Source organism: Dipteris shenzhenensis, chromosome 4, assembly GCF_047967505.1.
Source record: "Dipteris shenzhenensis isolate YYH24624 ecotype China chromosome 4, Dip_SZ_1.0, whole genome shotgun sequence".
In the NCBI taxonomy this organism is placed as follows: Eukaryota; Viridiplantae; Streptophyta; class Polypodiopsida; order Gleicheniales; family Dipteridaceae; genus Dipteris; species Dipteris shenzhenensis.
This window is the reverse complement of record NC_141599.1, coordinates 1,129,783-1,152,415: the sequence shown is the minus strand read 5'-3', so window position 1 is coordinate 1,152,415 and position 22,633 is coordinate 1,129,783. Positions and strand designations below refer to the sequence as shown.

Genomic DNA, 22,633 nt, shown 5'->3' with positions numbered 1-22,633 from the left:
ACTCCTCTTAGGCAACAGGTTTTCTTCTGGCATCTGCTTCTGGGCATTTTTCCATCTGGACAGATGTTTGCTCATAGACACATTGCTCCTAGTTGTTGCTACAGATGTTTGAGTTCTCAGGAGACTGTGCCTTATTTATTCTGGTTTTGTCCATGTTCTAATGAGTTCATTGATTTTCTTCGACAGCGCCTGCGAGCAAGATTCCTGGTTATTCCTTTTGGGAAGTCTTTCTGGCTCTTTGGTTTTCATCCACCCAGAACAGAGTTTCATCTTTTCTTTGTTTGGGTTCGCTATTGGGCACTCTGGACTTTATGGACAGACATGAATTGTAAAGTGATCCTATATTTTCCTTATTTGGCTTTTTAAAGAGTTCTCTACAGCAATCCTTCTTTGATTGCTTGCAAACGCGCTGCATAGATCATGATGTATATCTCGCATACATTGAGATTTTCAGCTGATGTAATTTTGGTTGCCTCGTTTTGAGGTCGCTACTATTGTAATATAATCAATCAAAAGTTTTCACTATAAAAAATGTGTGTGTGTGTTTGTGTGTGTGTGTGTGTGAGCTTTCTTCTCACAAAAAAAAGTGTGTGTGTGTGTGTGTGTGTGTGTGTGTGTAACACGCATGCGCATGCACAATTTTTTTGTTTGAAAAAAGTGAAATTCATGTATGATTATATTACAAAAAGAAATCTCCAAAGAGGAGACATGCAATTACAATATCAAAAGATTTCTTTGTCTTATAAGACAAGTAAATAGAGTAATCTATCTAAAGAACATAGAGGCAATCATAAAAGGATTGCCTAAGTGACATCCAGAAATAGGGAAACATGGAAAAGGTGGAATCTCCAAATCCTTTGTGATTTCTATCTTCCACAGAGTCTAGAGTGCCAATATCAAACCTAGGTGAACAAAACGTCAAACTCAGACCTCCATCGGTAAGCGCCAAAGCAAGCAATAGGAAAGCAGGCTTGGAGACACTACTACAAAAAAAGCAGAAAGTTACGAGATCCAGAAAAGATGAAGCAAAGATTCCCTTGGTGCTAGACACCTATGTGACAAATAGCAGGAGTAATATGTTGACAAGCCAGGAGCTGGCCAAAGGGAATACCACCATGCATCACTCTCGATAGAATAACCTGCGAATGAAGAGAAAGTTTGCAGGACCAAAGTTGCCGCAATCTTTAACGTCACAATTTGGGATTGCAATGCATAGACCATAGCTGAATTCTATGATGTGAACTCCAAGGAGGGGCCTACAAAACCCTACACAACTTGGCTACACAGACATCGGCCAGGCGTAAAAGATGAGTGGCAAAACCTTGGCATTGTAAAGTCCAATCAGTAAGACGTAACAACAACAAAAAAAACACACAAGTGTGTGTTTGTGTGTATCCATCCACTTGCATTTGGTGTACCAAACTTCTCCTTTTTTTAGAGCCCCTCTTATTCCCATCTCTTAGAAGAGCTTTTTCAGCTCCCCTTTTTCTATCTTTGCTGAGACAACCAATTCATATTCTTGTTCTTCAACGTCCAATATCCATGAAGACTACCTTTTTCTTTATTTTGGATTCAATGATGGATCCCCTTCTTGATCACAATTGCTGCCCTTTGGGGGAGAGGATCTGGAGCCTTTGCTCTCTTTGAGTCAGAGCTAGGAGACCACACTTTCTTCATGCAGCGTCGCCAAAGACAGGGTCTCACATATGTCAGCATCATGGAGTCGCAGGATTTACTTTTGGTACCTGTACCAGCTCAGGATTCCATGCCTACTTCACCTGCAGGGTCAGCCTGGGAGGTGATTTCCAGCATTACCCTATGGCGGATATGGTGTTCGCGATGTTCTTTTGTCCTTGGGGGCCATTTATGCACGGAGGCTGACACTCTCGCTTCCATTTGGGAAGAGATTATCTTCACTCTCAAGAGTCAGTGGGAGCGGTGTACAGGCACCTCTTTGGCAGCTCGTGGGAGACTTTTATCCTTCATGAGGACATGGGACTGCTCATTATTTTTTCATTTGACCCCTTTTAGGATGTCGTGGCATTTTAGACCACCACCATGGCTTTTTTGCCACCTTGTTGAGGCTAGGGATAGAGTACTTTCTCTCCCACCTGTTGTCTGATTCGTTTTGAATGGAATATATCACTTTTTCTTAAAAAAGTGCATCAGTTGCTCAAAGGATTCAAACGTTTTGGACAAATGAGGTGTTCCATTCATTGCTTCTATCATCTGTGCAAGGCAATACAATCGGCATTGCCGTACTCAATACACTAGTACCCTCATCTATACTCGCTCTCTCACACCACTATTCACACATCACGCGCTAATCATGCCTATGCCTCAATACTTCACACACAATTAACAGCACTCTCCCAACCATTAGAACTACCAAAACTGGCCAACTAACAGAACATTGGAAGTAGCAGAACCACCCTATACAAATGCCAGCTCATCCTTTTTATAATCTTTCCTTGCAATCTTGGCATGTACTCCATGCCGGACTTTTGGACTGTGATGAAACCCAACTGCTGCTGTGAAGATTCCTCTAGAGAGGAATACTTATTGAGACTAAAAGGCATGACTTTCAGCTGCCTCTCGCTCAATGCACCATCTTCATTGCCTTCAGGTTTTCATTGCGGGTCGGTCTAGATAATTCAGACTTCTTGTCAGTGGCTTGCTTTGCTCTTCATTTACTTTGTCTGGTCCTCTGTTTCTTTCTTGGATCCCTTTGGTCTAAGGGTACAACATTATGCACGTACATTTACGGGAGCACGTGTGTTTGTTGGCATGGTCATGTGGTATGGGCATGCCGTCACCTCATGTTTTCTAGTCTAGTTTTTACCTACTATAGTATAACATGCTTTATTACCAATGTTTAGTATAATTATCAAACCTAGTTATCGTTGATGAAAAAATAATGCAAGACCAAAGTGATTGTTATCATACTCAAAAATTCATGAGGACAAATAAATTTCAAAAGTGTCAACTTGTTTTTTACTTTAGCTTTCTGTTTTCAAAAGAAATTTGAAATTATACTTGAACAGAATATTAAACAATATTGCATATTGTCACCTCTCAATGTGCTTGTAGAATGAATTTTATACCCTTATCACTACCTATAATCACCAAAGTAGCGAACATGATTCATAAATAATGATGTCAACAAATTGTGATAAGGTGATGAAAACACAAACAAGATAGGCTTCTTCAGAGTGAAGAGGCGTTGAATGTCAAAAATATGGTCGTTTTTACATCGTACTTGTGGGATCAAGTGATCTAGGGCTGCAATTTATCCTCGTCCATCAAGAGCTTTACTATAGACGGGACCACCTCTTTAGATGGACCCACAAGGGAACCCTGTCAGTACAAGAAATAGATGTCAAGGATTCAAAGCTAAAACGTGCTTTGTGCTGTAATATTTACACCTAATCCAGATGTGCTATAATATTTACACCAAATCCAGACAATTCAACCCACACATGGTTTCAATTAAGAGTATGAAGCAAGAATCAGTATACTGAAAATAATAAAATTTCTGTTGTGGGGCCATTCAACCCTTAGCTTCAAAGGAGGGAATCGTTATAACAAGATCAAGTAAATATCAAAATGAGAGAGGGGGAGAGGGGGAGAGAGAGAGAGAGAGAGAGAGAGGCAGGGGGACGGGGCGGGGAGAGGGGGGGGGGTGAACAACTAGTGATGTGAAACAGCCCTATATGTCAATGCTGGGGTTAATTGTGCTGCCATGAAGTTGCTCGAAGAGTTGTTTCTTTGCATCCATGTCCTGTGCTGTATCAACTGATCCTGGACTGCTTAGTAGATAAGAGTTTTTCCTGCCACCGTCCTATAATGCAATGAACTTTTGTTGTATGCATGTTATAGTATCTCCATTAGAAGGGATGTTCAGGAGGACCACTGCCTCTCATCTCAAAAATCATTGGTTGATGTCCTCCATCCATCCTTATCACAGAACCTTGCTCTTTAACGCTTTTTGCAGCCTTGGAACTGGTTTCCAAAGCTCGGCAAGGGAGCCTGTTTACACCTTACAGCTGGATTTGATTGCCCTCTACAAAAGTTTTAGGGGTAGGGTGTCGGTGAAGTAGTGTGTTGTTTCGTGCACAAAAGAGACCAGTCAAGAACCTTTTCCATCTCATTCCGAATATCTAGTGAGATTTCTTCAAAGCCTTTGTTGAAGCCAAAGATCAAGTAACAATCAAACATGTCCTCAAAAAAACAGTCAAATAGCACTGTATGAAATAATAAGGATTGGTGTGAATAGAATTCAAGCAGTGGAGGCCATTGCTATCGTAAGACCAGAAGCATCCAAGTAATGCAAAACCTTTAAAGATGGAGCTGCAGATCAATAAATATATATGGCTGTTCATAATTAACAGACAGCATCACAATCAACACAAACTTCAAGGTGTACAATGCTCCAGTCAACGTACGGGTGGATGAAACATCAAAGACACAGTCTAAAGGTCTAAGTACTTTAACTGAGAAGAGATGAAGGTCAAACAAAATCGCGAAGCAAAGTTCAGAAGTTTAAAATGAAATGTATTGTTCAGATATGTCAATATGGAACGACCAATTTGACCTTGGAAGAACTAGTAAAAAGAAAAATCACCAAGAGAAGACTCACAAGACCAAAGAAACACGGAAGTCATCTTCTATGTACAACATTGCTGGCAGCCAATGTCAATGCTCGTCAGAATAACTCTGAATGTTGCCACTTGACACCTTTGCCTTGTCACTTCAATAAGTTCATTCATTGGAACCATGAGAAGCTTTATAGCGTGTATTTTTGAAATAACCAGAAGACTAACAACCAAGAGAGTCTGGAATCTAAGCATTCAAGATACTGGGGATGCAACTCTATAAGTTTGATGTTTGATGTTTGAATCATATATTGGACTCGCATGATCCAATATATGATTAATTAAAAGAACTTAAGAGTAACCTTGAGGAGGTGAGCAAAACAAGAATGGTGGATGGGATGTTTCAATTGTTTGGAAAAGGGTGTGGTAAAGAATACAGTCATTTGAATAATCTCCATAAATTGAGCATGAAGATAAGGGAGCCAGAGCATCAGATTATTGATGTAGCTTATGAAGAGATTGTAAATACCAAGCATGATCTCATCAATACCACAAAAAACATAAACTGCAGTGAAATGTATTGTGATGTCTCACTGGATGTTTCGATTGTTTCACTGCATCGCAAGGGATCGTTGGTGACTCCACTAAGGAGAGTATGCTCGATGCAATGAAAAAAAATAAAAAGAGCCCAAACATCAACCGATGATATTGATCCACTTAGTCTCATTGATGGTCCTATTTTAGTGTGCATGATGATGTGTGATTTGATGCCTAGGATACATTAATTGCTTCTCCTTTACATGTAACGACATTGCATGTTCCTTTTGGTGTTTTGATTAAGGCCTTGACACCCGAGCTCAATGCCGATGCTCCTTGTATGATGGTAGCTTCGAGGATACACTTGACTCTATTTCACCAAATGTTATAATTGTCCAAGATCTTCCAGCCTTTGATGATGATTCTTCAGATATTGCATTTGGTTCTAGCATACTTCTACTCTTTAACAAGCACCATGATGATCTTTGGTTTATTGATTTCATCGACATGTCATAGACAGGTCTTTATGAGAGCAATGGGGAGGCCCATGAGATTGATGACTCCGATTTCAGCATTAGGATGGAGATGCTCTTGAAATCAACATCAACATCGACATCATCACTTCCAAAGAGTTGAAGGATTTTAAGTCCTGCATAGGAGCATTCCACTTGCCATGCCGAGAACACAAAGATCCAACCATTTAATCCTAGCAAGCTGCCAAGTACATGATCTAGCCGGTCCATGAATCAGCTAGGACTCAACCGCCCGCAAAAGAGCAAGAAGATGATCCATCTCTTTTCATAGAGACATCAAATCATTTCTTACTAAATGTAGATACTAAAAAGCTTGAGAATACTTTACCATGACACTTTTCCAAAAGTAATAATTTCAAAATTTGACACTCTACCTCAGCCTCAGCCTTGGTTTCTTTCTACCTCATTTTTTTGAGGTGTTTTTATTACATGCTTAGCATGATGTACTTCCACTCAGAGCTTGCTCTAGTGAGTTGCTTTCTTACTTAATATTAGTCTCTTTTTGCAAAAAAATTGACACTCTTTCTCCCTCACGTAATCAACCAATATACCTCATGCTTGGGAGTGCACGAATCAAAGTGCTTGGTGCAAAAGATGCCGTCTCTGAAGCACATTGTAGAACAGACTGTAGATTCATGGGAAGTCCTTGCACATAAAGAACATCACAAATGGAATTTTTCACACCATTTGGAAGCTAGATCGGTATATCACCAATCCATTTGATCATAAGTGTAGATGCTTGTCCCAAGATGAATGTAGTCTCTTTCTCTCCCGAGTCCAGGTTCCGAGGGTGTTGGCCACCTACAGTCAAGTTGTTGCTCGTTCTAGCATAGGTGTCCACAATTATAGCATAGGTCCTTAGGGCGTATTCCAGTTAGAGGTGTAGGCTAAAGCGCGGAAAGCAGATCTCTTGCGTGCGTGGGTGAGAAAGAAGGCTTGATCCCAACAATGGATGGAGACTCGCCTCTCCACGGTAGCTCAAGGGCTTAGAACGAGGTTACAAGGTTTAGAAGGGGGATAGGGTTCAGAAAGCTATCTAAGAGTTCCATGGTTCAAAGAAGGTTGCAGGGTTTCAAAGGAGTCTAGGGTTGAGAGTGAAGAGCTAGTCTCCTTTGTGACTTCAAGGAGTAAAGGGTTGAGAAGGAGGGACAAGGGAAAAGGAAGGAGGAGGATGAGGAGGAAGAAGGGGGGGGAGGGGTGGAAGAAGGGAGGCAGGGGGAGTAGGGAGGAGGAAGGAGGAGGGAGTAAAAGAGTAAGGAGTGCAAGGGTAATGGCATGCTAGAACAGGATAGTGTAACGAAGGATTGATACAATGGAGATCAATCACATGAACACAATGGTGAGCTTAAACACTGCACGCCAACGAGTAGGAGCTTCATTCCATTGAAAGAGATTTGTACATGTTGGTCTCTACACAATTCGTAGGTACCTCCCGGGTGGGACCTCTTGGACAAGAGTCCCTCCACTTTTTGGGAAAACCTCTTGGGTCTCTACACAAAGTGGGAGAACCTCCTGGGTCCCTCCACAAAGTGGGGGAACTTTGTGAGTGCCACAAAGTGGGGGAACCTCGTCAGTTCTTCCACAAAGTGGAGGGACCTCAAAAGGTGTAGTCTTTTAGTCTTTCTCTCTCTAGATCGTGATTTTGCAAGTATGATTAGATCTTTTTTAGAGAGGATTTTGGCTATCCTTATCCTTTAAAATTCATCATACCATCTTTCAGGCTCAAGATATTGCAAGTAGACCTTTGCCGCTACTCTACACACACAATGATTTCATCTTCATTGCTCTAGACTGCATGTCTGGCCCTTGTTGCCATTAGAATTTGTCTATTATTTGTCTTGGTTTCTCTCATTTTCTTCCTACTCTGAATGCATCCTACCATGTTGTTGCAAATATGTGCATGGTCTTTTGGAAGACGTGTGATTACCTTTTCAGTGCCCTCATTTTCACTCTCCTCCACCCCCACAATTTTGATTTTAAGTGTTTTTTCCTCTTGCTCTATCTGCTCTCTCATTTGTTAACTGATCATCAATAGTATTGATGATGTCTTCTGTGTTTGGCATTTGTTGGACCTGCTGTTGTTCTGTCTGTACCTGCATCTTCTGATGATATATTTTCTTTTCCATCTTCTGCCATGCTGTGACCTTTGCAATATCATGTTTCAATTTTCTTCTCCATTATCGACACCTTTTGAGTGAGTCCATTCAGAATGTCTCTCAACTGCTTAACCTCCTGAATCAACACGGTATTCTCATCCTGCATTTTGATCATAGCCTAATTTTTTAGGACCTCAAGTAATTAGTGGGGGGAGGGGGGGGGGCGGCATGATCCTCAAAGGGGACCTCTTGGGGTTAAGATGCATATTTTGGATATTGGATTGACAGTGAATTTGGTGGGGCAGTACCAATCTCTCTCAGTACAATTCTGTGTGTATGTCTGACCTGCTTTTCCTTGACTAGAAGTGATTCAGCTGTCAATTTCTTAAAAATACATTATCTGTCTTTTGGTGATGGCACAGACTTAGAAGATGCAGACAGATTGGTTAGACATTTTTGTTGTCTTGGGGCCATTGGGCTACTTCAATCACTCTGTTTTGGTTAATTTTTTCTGCTGGTTCACCTCAAACTGTTTTTTAACAGATCCCCGTGTTATCTGTTGCTTCTGGCGCAGATCACAATGCAGATCTGGACACTCACTACAAACAGACCTGGGAATTCGTTGGCCTGGAGTGGTTCCACCTCAAGTGTGGAGGCCTGGGACAGGCTTGGAGCAGTTCAGACAGCCCTTGCAGCAGGGTTGCGCCACCTTGGAGCAGTCCTTTGACGTTGGAGCTGATAATACCCTTGGGTACCGATGGCCTGTGTGCCTGTCTCTGGAAGGTACTAGTGCAGCCCCAAGATGGAGCTAGGGCTAGGAGAGGGGGCTGGGAGAGGGGAGGGAGGGGGGGGGGGGGGGGAGAAAGAAAGAAAGTTTATTATAGTCTACGAAAGACCAATGGTTCTATGAGACTGGTAGAAAACCTGATACAACAAGCAGAAAGGGTGGAGCTACTAAACGAGCACCTTCACCCATGTTGAATGCTAAGTCCTGAGTAGTACATGGTCATGTCAATAGTAATAATGTCATCGTCATCCTCATTATCGTCATCATCATCATAATCACAATCCTCATCATCATGTCGATCAATCCATGTCACCAGGCCATGATGGCTCTAGCCAATACAATGAGGCCTAGCAGGGTGTAAATGTCAAGGGGAGCTCATGAGGGGGTGAGGTCTTGCTTTGCATAGCCAATGATGGAGCGCTGGCGACTGTCTGTGGGCGTTGTCCGTCTCAATCTCCTGGCAAGCTCTGCGCCTAACCAAGGCTACTGTAACACCTGTGGGTCGTGTCCTAGGATTGAACAAGAATGGGAGGTCACCCAATGTGATCTGTGTGTCTGTCCACTGTCAAGTATGGCGTGCCTCAGGATCCGGATCCCTACTACGTCTGCAATCAGGGACTGCGTGGTCCATATGATCTGATTGGAAGAACTCTCTGATCCTGCTTCGGGCGGTGTATATGAGGTCTATCTCTGTATCCTAAGTAAGTGTTCTCTATGTCGAACTGTCTCATGAATGAAAGCAGCGAGGCATCCCTAGTCTGGATACGAAAGGAGTCGAGAGAGAGAGAGAGAGAGAGAGAGAGAGAGAGAGAGAGAGAGACGTCTGCAAAAGCCCTCACGGACTATGACACAAAGTACACATCCAAAAAAGGGAAATCCTTATATCTATGAGTGTCACACAAAGAGAAAGAAAGTTTATTAAAGTCTTCGGGAGACCGTGAAGGTCTATGAGACTAAAGATAACTGATACAATGAGCATAACGGTGGCGATCTCAAAATGGGCCAGCCAACCGTTTCTACAAAAAAGAGGTTATGAAGGACAGTGTGTCTAGTCCTGATACAAAAAATATGTGTCTACCTCCAGATGATACAAAAAAGAAGGGGGGGGCACCAAAAATGGGACAGAGGGGGGAGATACAATATATATGTGCAGGTGGTGATCATCAGAGACCAATCATAGAGAGGAGGTCAAATGGGAGGCCGGAAAAAACCCTGCGATAGATGATTGGCCTCTGACGTCTCGCGGCCTAGTCGCGGTCGTCGGGGGCGGTTGGTGGCCCTGTGGATGCGGTAACCCCGGTGGGGCGAGCAGAGAGTAGAGACGAGATGTCATGGACCCGGATGTGTGAGTTTGTCCGCTGGCGCAGCTGTCGTGGCTCTGGCTCTCGCTCACGCCCGCGTCGTCGGCTAGACTGAGGAGAGGTATCCTGTGACTGCAAGAAATCAGTGATGGGCCGCTGGGTGTCCTCACGCTGTGTGCGCTGCGCGTGTCGCCGTGCTCGGAGAGAGGTATCTCAGTGGCGAGTCATCTCATGTAAGAAAGCGGCTAGGCATCGCTGATCCGGGAACTGTAACATGTGTGGGAGGGGGCTGAATCCATCGCGGAAGGGGAGAGAGAGAGAGAGAGAGAGAGAGAGAGAGAGAGAGAGAGAGAGAGAGAATTTATCGAGCTCCAATGAAAGCGATATGCTACTTTTGCTTTACTAGTAATGTACCTGTGGGTTCTTTATTAAATCCTGAAGAACGGAGTCAAGTGCCATACGGAGCTCCTTAAACAAAACTGCTGTTTGAGCGGGTGCATCCATCTCCAACCACGCATCTATAGAAACTCGCCCTGTCTGCATAGAGAACACAAACAATATTTAGCCATGATTTTGTATTGAAATACATGCTTTTAAGTAGGGATCTAAGCATGAAAATTTGAGTTTTGAGAAGAGGAAATGGGAAGTATTTGTCTTTAAATTAAAAAACGATTCTTCTTTTCTTATTTTTGTTTTGTTGTTGTCTTTAGAAAGAGGTGGCAATGGTCGGGACTGGCCTTGCCACACTCTACCCTGCCTCTAGCCTCGCCGTTAGCCCCATCCTGACTCATCCTTCCCTTGTAGCCACCCTTCTCACCTTTCTTATACCTAGACAGCCACACAAACAGTATGGAACCCATACTGCTGTATGGCGGACATACAGCCCCCCACCCTGTTCACCATCCTTGCGACCTGGAAGCCCTTGCTGTTTTTACCATTTCGCCCTACCTTCCTGTCAAGATCTACCTCCTTGCCAAGACCTTCCTTCTTGCTCGACGCTTGTGTTTCGGCAAGGTGGAATGTGGACGCAGAACAAGAATGCCATGTCATATGACAATCATACAACATGTCATCACATGACATAGAAAATGTACCAGAATATGACTTTTTCCAGCACTGAACTTTCCATTTCAGCTTTAAACTTTGAAAAATGCCCAAAAATCCATAGAAAATTGAATTGCGTCATGCCATAGATGATGGATGATATTCTATAGCTCATAGAGCATCTTAATCTGCAAGATATCTCACACACATACAAGCACACTCCCTCTTCCAATATCCACACTGACTGACTTTCACACACACACACACACTTTTTTTTTTTTTGAAAACCATTTGTCATTATATTACAAAAAGCAGTCCCAAAGAAAGGGACAATCTGCTACAAGTATCAAAATACCTCATTGAATGACAAGAAAGCAGGATAATCTAAGTCTCGTGCATATGTAGACAGCCTTACAATGATTACCACAAAGATGCATGGAAGAAGTGATATATTGCGCGAGAAGGATCACCAAAGACCCTAGGATTTCCGTCCTTCCATAAGTTCCATATGCTCAGTAATGAACCCAATCAAAAGAGAGGATCATATCCCTACCTCAAAGGATGGAGACCAAACAGCCAAAAATTCATCCCAAAGGAAGCATTGGGGAAAAGAGCCCGGAGCCACTATTGCAGTAGTAGCAAGAAATCATAAGACTCACGGAAAGGCATCGTCGTCAAGTGGCAGGAGCTACATGATGAGAGCTAAAATCTGTCCAAAAGAGAGAACCCCAAGCGTAACCTACCATAAAAAGAACTTTTGCCGAAGTGTAAGTTTAGAATCCCAAATATGTCGTAACCTTTTTCACCATCACTTAGAGGAGCGTGCCATTGACCAGATGCGATTGGCATGAAGGGAAACCCAAGAAGGAGGCAGCAAGATCTTATACAAAGATGCAACCATGATATCAAGTAATAGTAACGGACAGCAAACATGATCATGAGATTGAAGCACCCAGTCTTTGAGGTGATCATGAATCTCAAGACGAGGTACTGGCTGGAATTCACGGAGCATGTGTGGGAATAAATCCCATAGAGGTCTATAATGCTGTCCCATAAGGAACTTCCTAACAGTTGCAGGGAAAGATATGACCATACCCGCTGCATCAAGCGGATCATCCACCTGATAGATACCTTTAGACCAAAGAAAATAAGAGCGGCGAGGTTCTTGTAAGGCCAAAGGAGGTGAGAAAGCCTTTGACCAATGAATACACTCAGAACGCTAAGAGTTACCTACCAGAATATCCCTGCATTCTACTTAAGGTGTGAGAGGATGTGCTTCTATTCAACAATCAAACGAGAGAAATAAGGGCATCCCTTAATTTCGCCTTCAATGTAACCTAGTAGCAAGTCCCATTGAGTGGCTACCAGTGACCAAAAGCTGAAGTAGACAAACGCAATATCAAGGTTCGCATCATAAAAATCCATGGCTCATCACCATGCATGGGAAGGCTGAGAATGCTGGTCCGTCAGGAAGATCCAACTGACTCTACCTGCCCACTGGCCTGCTGCTCGGGGGGTGCACTGGTGGCTCCCATGCAGTAGGAACTGCTTCCACGGCTGATCGCCTGGAGTCAAACCTCTAACCAGAAGTTTGACTAAAAGGGCTTTGCTTTGCATCTCCGGATCAAGAAACCCAAGTCCTCCCTGCGAGAATGGTAAAGTGATAGTATCCCATGAAACTCTCGCCCTAGTGTCCTCAGAACCATCCCCACCACTCCACAGAAAGTTCCGAAGCAATCTCCTCACCTGACGACTGGTCCGTCAGGAAGATCCAACTGACTCTACCTGCCCACTGGCCTGCTGCTCGGGGGGTGCACTGGTGGATCCCATGCAGTAGGAACTGCTTCCACGGCTGATCGCCTGGAGTCAAACCTCTAACCAGAAGTTTGACTAAAAGGGCTCTGCTCTGCATCTCCGGATCAAGAACCCCAAGTCCTCCCTGCGAGAATGGTAAAGTGATAGTATCCCATGAAACTCTGGCCCTAGTGTCCTCAGCAATGCATATATTTATATGATGATAAATTTACATGATGGGAGGTCTCCGAAATGGAGAGTATCCCAAAGATCAGAAACATAAAAAGAAAAGCTCTATGCAAGAAGCATCCATATCACCCTCATGGTAGGCATCATATAAGGATTGCCGCAATGAGGCTCGGAAGGATTCATATGACTTGTGAATCTGCTGACCCAAGTATGCCAAATTATGCTTACTCCAGATTGTCCAAAGAGCCCAATATCGCACCCAAGAGAGAAATAGGGAGTATTGAGACAAAGACTTCATAAATCTGCCAAAGAGCCAGAAATGTTTCCCAAATAAGTGACTCGGGAAACGGATCTGAAGATCATCTGAAATTCTCCTGAGGAGGATCCTAGTACACGCGCAGTGCCAGAGCAAATGAATAACAGTCTCTGAAGGAGCGTGACATCTTAAACATGTAGATGGTGCAATGCGACGTTTAGCAAGTGTGACCCCCACTGACAATGTACCTGTCATACATCTCCAAAGAAAAAGTATTTGTTTCAATGGCATTTTACACTTCCATAACATCCTGACATTCTTCCACCACCATGGGAGGGGCTTCCTTATATGCCACAGAGAATTAGCATATTGTTGAATCCATGGAGCAGGCTGAAGAAGCCTATAGGCTGTGATGGAGGTTAAGGCAGGAAGAGGAATAGGATGAGTGCATGTAGCAGAGTGTTGCAATTGCCAATCCGTAAGCCTGTCTGTGTCAGCCACAGGAGGAACAGGTAGAAAAGGATGTAATAAATCAGCAATTTTCTTCCATATAGACCTATGATGCATTCCCAATGCATAGGAAGCAGTGGCCTGAGGAAAAGATAAGACATATCCCTGATCATCTACCACATCATGTATGTATCCAATTCCCAATTTCATGAGATTGTATGCCCGAACAAGTTCCTGTAGAGCGAGCCGAATGTCAAAGATGGCACTCCAATGAATACTTTCTTTCCTGATTGAGTTTGTTCCCGAGCAATTATCTGGAGCCCATTTGACCTTAGAAAGTACTTGTTTCCAGTCAAGTATCAGAGCAGTAGAGAAAGGACAGCCAGGTATCTTCCCTACAAATCTACCAATGACAACCTCCCAATGATTAGTAGTCCAATGACCATAAGCACAAGTCCTCATGTTGACACACATGGATGCTAGCATACAAGTCCATGGCTGTTGTTGGCGGAAAAAAGTATGCAACATAGTCGCCTTCCTTGCAAGCACATGATATCTTATATTAAGGACATTAAGTCCACCATGCATCCTAGGAGAGCACAACATTTCCATCTTCATCAGTCTCAATGCTTTCACAGCAGTTTTTGTCCTCCATAACATCTCCATAGCTTGAGACATAAAGGCTGAAATATCCCTGGAGGACCAATGCAGCAAAGGCAAATAGAACTGGACATAGGACATTACAATGGATTGTACTATTCTGAGCCTGACATGAGGAGGCCAAGTAGAAATCTTCCAGTATTCTAGTTTATGTTGAAGTCTTTGGAAGATCCATTTTAGCTGCTGCTTCCTGGTGATATGCCATCCTATGGGATATCCCAAATGCCTGACTACATCTTTGGAATGCACCACCTGACCCGGCCAAAGAATAGAATGCCAATCACATTGTTTCACGGGAAGTAATTTAGATTTGTCAAAATTGACATGCAATCCCGCTGCCAAACCATACAATGAAAGGGTGGTCATAAGCATGTGAACTTCTCGCGGAGAATTCCGTGGCATAAAGAAGGAATCATCAGCATATGCGTGTGCCAAAAAAGATGCAGCCCCAGGGATTTTAAGACCAGTCATCTGTCTTGTGTTTGTAAGATGATCAAGATACATCAAAAGGAGATGGGTCGCAATGGCATAGAAGAGAGCACTAAGAGGGCAGCCCTGTCTAATTGATCGACCCAATGTCCATGACCGAGACAGATGACCCCCAAGAATGCACTGAGAAGTAGAGTCAGAGTAATGCCTTAGCAATATCCACCTGCAATATAAGGACATCTTGATGTGAATACTTAGCATATTCAATTGCAGTCAAGGCAATGGAAATATTGTCATGGATTTGTCTTCACGGCACAAATCCATACTGATGAGGATGAAGTCCCGCATCCAGTATCCTGTGAAGCCTATGCACAATCATTTTGGTAATGAGTTTGTAAACTACCGGCATCAAAGTAATAGGCCTCCAATCTGACATATGGTCACACAGATGTTTTTTGGGCACAAGTTTGACTATGCCATGCTTCCAAGAGTGTGGCAACTGATTTTCTTGCCAGGCAACATTGATCATTTGCAAGAGGACATCTTTCAAATCCTCCCAAAAAGAAATATAAAATTCCACCGTGAGGCCATCCCAGCCAGGTGACTTGTATTTGCTGAGGTGGAACAATGCATTATCAAGTTCTGTGTCAGTAAAAGGTCTCTCCAAGGTAAGAGCATCATCCATTTCCACTATTTCAGAAACATATTGGAGAAATTCAGTCCTCGCGTCAGTCATTTGATTTGATGGGGAACCAAGAGCGGAGAACAATTTCTGGAAATAATTTTGGCATTCATCTTGGAGATCAGAGAAAGAGTGCGTCCAAGAGCCATCTAGCTTCCTTACCCTTAGACATGAGTTTTTCTTTGGAGTAGCATGCAGGCCCTAGAAAAAGGCTTTTGATGAGCAGCCCTTATCCATGAGGGGCTTCATTCTTGCCCTAATCTGCCATTTGTGCAATTTCCTCTGATCATTAACAGTCAATTTAATCTGAGCATGTGAAAGGGAATCATTTTCTAAATCAAAGAGAGGCCTTAACTGAGAAAATTCAGTCAATTGTTGTGCTGTCCTTTTTGCCCATTTAACCTCATTCCTCCATTTAGTCATATGCCAGTTGCCATACTCCCTAATGACATTCTGCATACGAGAGACAAAACTGTCCCAAGCATAATCCATGTCCTCCTGGGCATGCAAAGGCAGGGGATGAATTGCAAGTCTGATCATTTGCTGGAAATAGTGATGTCGGAAATAAGCCTGATTAACATGCAATAATCTACTGGAAAGGGGTGGCAAATCATCCAGAGGCATACCAAGGTGCAAATTCATCCACAATGGGGCATGATCTGACAAGCCCAATGAGAAATCTATAAGGAGATGAGGGCTAAAATCTGCAAATTGTTGTGGGTAAAACAAATACCATCTGTCAAGCCTTGCCCAGTATGTAGTAAGTGCATTATGATGAAAAGTATATCTAGGCACTGACCCTTGGAGAAGCAGCCATAAATCTTCAGCCTGCACAGAGAGAAGCATGCTATCCCATTTCTGCCTTTCCAATGATAGCATATGAGATCTTGAAGTGGTGTTATCTCTTGGCAGAGGGGAATTATTAAAATCTCCACAGATGAATGCATTGGATCTCCATGGATATCTGCATAAAGAATCCCATAATGAAGCCCTCATGGTAGAGGTCTGGGAGGCATAGACTGATGCAAACTCAAGAATATCACCATTGACATTACATTGTATGACCATCCATCTGCCACTGCTGTCATTGAAGGCTAACTGAGGCTCCAACTCATGTCTAACCAGTATGGAGATTCCTTCATCTTCTCTTTTTCTTTGTCTTTTCCTTTTCCAGCAAGTGACTGCACCTGATTGATTGGTTCGGCATTCTTTGCTCCATTTCTATTTGCTGACTTAGCTTGCAAATTCTCATTCTTTTCCCGTGTCTGGGGCGGCAAGGTATTGGGAGGGGGCTGATGCAGAACCATTGGGCATTCAGAGGCTAGATGCCCAAACTTGTGGCAGGCGAAACAAGCTCCTACAAACACGCCCCTTTTCAATTCAAAATACTTTTTTCCCAATTGCACTCCCTCAACTTCCAGTGCAATAGAAGGAGGGGTAGGTGTATCAGTGTCCCAGAGAATGCAAACCTGTTACGGTTTCCCATAGGGCGTGGAGGACAAATGACCTGTCCCAAAGAAGCAGCCAGGCCAGGCAACTCTTCATGCATATAGTCCGGAAAGTTAACAACCTCAACCCATACAAAACAATGATGTCGTATAAGACTTTAATAATCCTTGTTTGGGGACCACGGCATAGCATGTACCATCTGCTTCCCGTAAAACAGGGGAGAGAACTCAAGTAGCCTCTGCTTGCACAAGGCATCTGATAAATGCACCTCATAAAAGCCTCTGGATGCAAAATACACTCCCTCTACAAAGCATCCTCCAAGGATAGACTTAATCCACTGTGCGACATCACTGGCTGCTGGGATTCTTTTTGGAAAGAAAATTATAACCGCAGTTTGAGATAACTTCCTGAGAGGATTCACGAGGGACGGCAATTTCAATTTGTACGTGACCTCTGGAACTGGTTTGCCCCATTCCTGCCGTGACTGCTGAAAGTCATCCTTAAGGGTGTCAAACACGTACTGAGCTTCCATAGTAAGTTCATCATCTTGTGATGCAGGCTCTGAAGGGCGGCGCTTAGCATCTACGGGTCTTTCTTTTTGAGCATATGTACAAACATCCAAACCTGAAGCCATGATTGAAATACGACAAGACAAGAGGGACTGTACGGAGAAGTATAGAAACAACAAGCAAGACAGAGGACTGTACGAAGAAGGATAGGAGCAAAACACAGGACTGTACGGAAAAGACTCAGGACTGTACGGAGAAGTACACAGAAGGACTGTACGCAGCTGTGGACGGTCTTCCTGGAATATGTACGGAGATGCAGACAGCAGACGGGACTGTACGAAGATGCAGACGGGGCTGTACGGACGTACGGAACGTGGTCTTCTTGAAAAAACTGTACGGCGATGCAGATGGGTACAAAATTGCGTTCAAGGCTGCGCGGACGTACGTCAGACCTAACCTGTCTGTTTGTACGGGCGTACGAAATCTGTACGACGGCAGCCGTACAGGTGTACGGATAGAAAGGGAGGCTGTACGGAAACCTTGACGAAGCTGAACAGTAGAGGTCCGTCCCTCACACACACACACTCACTATCACACACACACACACTTTTTTTTTTTTTGGTAATATCCAGTGCTGTATTTATATGCTCATAAATTTACAAGATGGGAAGTCTCCAAAATAGAGAGTATCCCAAAGATCAAAAACATAAAAAGAAAAGCTCTATGCAAGAAGCATCTATATCACCCTCATGGCAGGCATCATATAAGGATTGCCGCAATAAGGCTCTGAAAGATTCATATGACTTGTGAATCTGCCGACCCAAGTATGCCAAATTATGCTCACTCCAGATTGTCAAAAGAGCCCAATATCTCACCCAAGAGAGAAATAGTGAGTATTGAGACAAAGACCTCATAAATCTGCCAAACAACTAAAAATGTTTCCCAAATCTGCGACTCGGGAAACGGAGTCGAAGATGATCTGAAATTCTTCCGAGGAGGTTTCTAGAACACTGGCAATGCCAAAGCAAATGAGGGACAGTCTCTGAAGGAGCCTGACATCATAAACATGTGGATGGTGCAACGCGACGTTTGGCAAGTGTGACTCCCACTGACAATGTGCCTGTCATACATCTCCAAAGAAAAAGTCTTTGTTTCAAAGGCATTTTACACTTCCATAATATTGGGAGATTCTTCCGCCACCATGAGAGGGGCTTCCTGATATGCCACAGAGTATTAGCATATTGCTGAATCCATGGAGCAGGCTGAAGAACCCTGTAGGCTTTGATGGAGGTCAAGGCAGGCAGAGGAACAGGATGAGAGCATGTAGCAGAGGGTTGCAATTACCAATCCATAAGCCTGTCTGTGTCAGCCATAGGGGGAACAGGTAGGAAAGAATGTAACAAATCAGCAATTTTCTTCCATATCGACCTATGGTGCATTCCCAATGCATAGGAAGCAGTGGCCTGAGGAAAAGATAAGACATAGCCCTGATTATCTACTACATCATGTATATATCTAATTCCCAATTTCATGAGATTGTATGCCCGAACAGGTTCCTGTAAAGCTAGTGGAATGTCAAAGATGGCACTCCAATGAATACTTTCTTTCCTCATTGAGTTTGTCCCCGAGCAATTATCAGGAGCCCATTTGACCTTAGAAAGTACTTGTTTCCATTCAAGTATCAGAGCAGTAGAGAAAGGACAGCCAGGTATCTTCCCTACAAATCTCCCAATGACAACTTCCCAATGATCTGTAGTCCAATGACCATAAGCAGAAGTCCTCATGTTGACACACATGGATGCTATCATACAAGTCCATGGCCGTTGTTGGTAGAAAAAAGTATGGAGCATAGTCGCCTTCCTTGCATGTACATGATATCTTATATTGAGGATATTAAGTCCACCATGCATCCTAGGAGAGCACACCATTTCCATCTTCATCAGTCTCAATGCTTTCACAGCAGTTTTTGTCCTTCATAACTTCTCCTAAGCTTGAGACATAAAGGCTGAAATATCTCTGGATGACCAATGTAGCAAAGGCACACACACACACACACACACTTTTTTTTTTGTGAAACCAAGATACTTATATTATGAAACATTCATTTACATCCGGGCAGTGCTCAAAAGAGAGCCAAAGCCCTATCCATCAGAAGCAGTAAAAGAAAAGTTGAATACAAGAAACATCCAAATCTTCCTCATGTAAGGCATCATATAAAGATTGCCGCAATGAGGCTCTGAAGAACTCATAAGGATGCTGAAGGGGAGAATTCAGATGTGCTTGATTGCGCTGCAGCCAGAGGGTCCATAAGGCCCAATATCTGATCCAGTGGAAGAAGAGAGAATACTGTGACAAAGAAGCTGATAGTTTGCCATACATCCAGAAAAACCTGTAGAACCTGTGTGCTGGAAATCTGAGAGATAAGAAATAGGAGATTCTGTCTAGAAGGTCTCTGGAATATGAACAAGACCATAATAAATGCAGAATACTCTCAGATGTAAGGTGACATCTTGGACAAAGAGGTGAAGCTATCCGTCTTTGAGCCAATTTCACTCCCACTGGAAGAATACCAACAATACATCTCCATAGAAAGAGTCGTTGCTTCAATGGCATTTTCAACTTCCATATCAATTGCAATTTTCCTTTCCACCAGGCTAATGACTTGTGCAAATGCCATAGAGAATTAGCATGATGGGCAATCCAAGGAGGAGGTAATATCAATCAATAAGCCTGTATAGAAGTCAATAAATGCAAAGGCTTAGAGGATATACTTGGACTTGAAGACTGAAGGTGCCAATCTTGAAGCCTGTCTCTGACATTCAATGTTGGAATCGGAACCAGAGCGAGTAAGAGATCAGCAATAGCTTTCCAAATAGATCTATGATGCATCCCCAGATTGTATTGTCGACATGCTACTAGAAAAGTGAGAATATTTCCTTGCATGTCTACCACGTTATCAATGAACCGGATACCCAATTTCATAAGATTGTAAGCTCTGATGGGTTGTTGAACAGCAAGGGGAGAGGAAAACACAGCACTCCAATGAATACTTTCCATTCTGAGTGAAGAAGCTATAGAAGCAGGATGAGGAGACCATTTGACGTGAGAGAGTACTTGCTTCCAGTCCTGAATCAAGGAATTAGAAAATGGACAACCAGGGATTTTACCTTGAAATTTGCCAAGTACTACTTCCAATGGATCAACTAGCCAATGTCCATAAGCATTTGTGCTCATCTGACCACACAAAATTGCCAACATGATAGACCAAGGCTGCTCTTGTTGAAAAAATGTCTTGAGCATAGTGATCTTTCTCGCCAACACATGAAATTTGATGTTTATTATATTCAAACCACCATGCATTTTTGGTGAGCAAAGCAAGTCCATTTTGAGCAACCGTAAAGCTTTTTTATGAAGCTTAGTTTTCCAAATAATCTCCATGGCTTGAGACATAAAAGATGTGAGATCTCGAGATGACCAATGTAATAGAGGAAGGTAGAACTGGACATAAGCTAGAACAATAGATTGGACAATTCGAAGCCGTACATACAGAGGCCAAGTGGAGATCTTCCAATATTCTAATTTGTCCTGAATTTTGTTTGACACCCACGACATTTGTTGCTTATTGCTGATTTTCCAGCCAATAGGATAGCCCAAATGTCTTACTATGTTTTCCGGATAAATAATCTGGCCTGGCCACAGGATAGCATGCCAGTCACAATGCTTGAGAGGCAAGAGTTTTGATTTCTGAAAATTAATTTTAAGACCAGCTGCCAACCCAAAATCTAAAAGGGTATCCATCAAGAGGCGGATCTCCAAAGGACTGTTCTTTGGCATGAAGAATGAATCATCTGCATAGGCCTATGCAATGAAGGGTCGTGAACCAGAAATCTGAAGCCTCTCTAGCTGTCCAGTATCAACCATGTGATCCATATAAAGAAGCAAAGGATATGAAGCGATGGCATAAAGCAAAGCACTGAGAGGGCATCCCTGTCGAACTGAATGTTCAAGAGTCCAAGACTCAGACAAACGATTCCCTATAAAGCATTGTGCAGTGGAATTTGAGTAAAGCCAATATATGACATTAACTAGCTTTGGCCCAAAACCAAGTTTTAACATGATTTGAGAGACATAATCCCACTGTACTGTATCAAATGCCTTCGCCACATCCACCTGCATGACCAACACATCTTGATCTGAATATTTTGCATATTCCATTGCGATGAGTGTTAGAGACATTGTCATGTATGTGCCGTCTTGGAACAAAACCATATTGCCTGGGATGAAGTCCATCATGAAGGATATCCTTTATCCGATGTACCAACATTTTGGAAATCAGTTTGTATATAACCGGCATCAAAGTGATGGGCCTCGAGTCATCCATAGTCTCACATAGAGGTTTTTTGGGCACAAGCTTAACCAGACCATGCTTCCAAGCTGAGGGAAGATGTTGATGCTGCCAAGCTACATTAATAAACTGCAGAATTGGACCCTTCAATTCAGGCCAAAAGGCTTCAAAAAATTCAACCGTCAGACCATTCCAGCCAGGGGATTTATGTTTACCCAAATGCTTAAGGGCTTCATCCAATTCAACATCTGAAAAAAACATTTCCAGCATTGAGGCTTTTTGCAAGGAGACAATAGGAGAAACAAACTCAGTAAATTTGTTACGAGCCAATGCAACCTGAGGTGTAGAAGAAGATGGCTGAGAAAAAAGAAGCTGAAAATGATCCAAACATTGTTTTTCTAGCTGAGATAGAGTCTGGGTCCAAAGACCGTCTGATTTCCTGACCCTCATGATAGATTGGCTTTGTCTATGTGCATGTAAATTCCGAAAAAAAGATTTAGAGGAACAGCCCTTATCTAGCATAGATTTTAACTCTGGCCTTGATCTGCCATTTGAACAACTTCTGTTTATCATTGGCATCAATTATGGAGGAAGCACAAGACAATAAATGCTGCTCAGAAGCAGATAGAGATCTTTGATGACTAATTTGTACCAAATACTACTTGTATGATTTTGCCCACTGGATATGCTGTCTGGTTTCTGCCATGTACCATCTTCCATATTCCTTAATGACATTTTGAATACGATGTATAAAAGAGGTCCACGCAAAGTCCAGATCCTCCTGAGCATGGGATAGCAATGGCCTGCAAGCCAGTCTGATCATATGCTGAAATTTTTCATGAGAAAGATATAATTGATTGACCTGTAAATTTCTCACTGAAGAGAGCTGCAAGTCATCCAAAGGCATACCAAAAGAAAGGGTGAGCCAAAGTGGAGTGTGATCAGATAATTGTTGTGAATAATCAGTCCACATATGA

At 42.9% G+C, this 22,633-nt stretch overlaps 2 protein-coding genes across 2 annotated transcripts in view; both read right to left on the bottom strand.

Annotated features, from left to right (window-relative positions):
* Positions 1-3,069: 3,069 nt before the first annotated feature.
* Positions 3,070-22,633, bottom strand: part of LOC147902304 (RNA helicase family protein) — a 236,498-nt gene continuing 216,934 nt past the window's right edge. Inside the window, exons 34-35 of the mRNA XM_087373377.1 lie at positions 10,264-10,386; positions 3,070-3,357 (exon numbers count right to left, since the gene is read on the bottom strand). Of these exons, the coding sequence (XP_087229503.1) occupies positions 3,277-3,357; positions 10,264-10,386 (204 nt within the window). The 3' untranslated portion in view covers positions 3,070-3,276. The remainder of the gene's footprint in view (positions 3,358-10,263; positions 10,387-22,633) is intronic.
* LOC147902305 (uncharacterized) lies at positions 12,959-19,095 on the bottom strand. The gene is made up of 2 exons (XM_087373136.1): positions 18,740-19,095; positions 12,959-13,688 (listed from the first exon to the last, which is right to left on the bottom strand). The coding sequence occupies exons 1-2, from the start codon at positions 19,093-19,095 to the stop codon at positions 12,959-12,961; spliced, it is 1,086 nt and encodes a 361-aa protein (XP_087229262.1).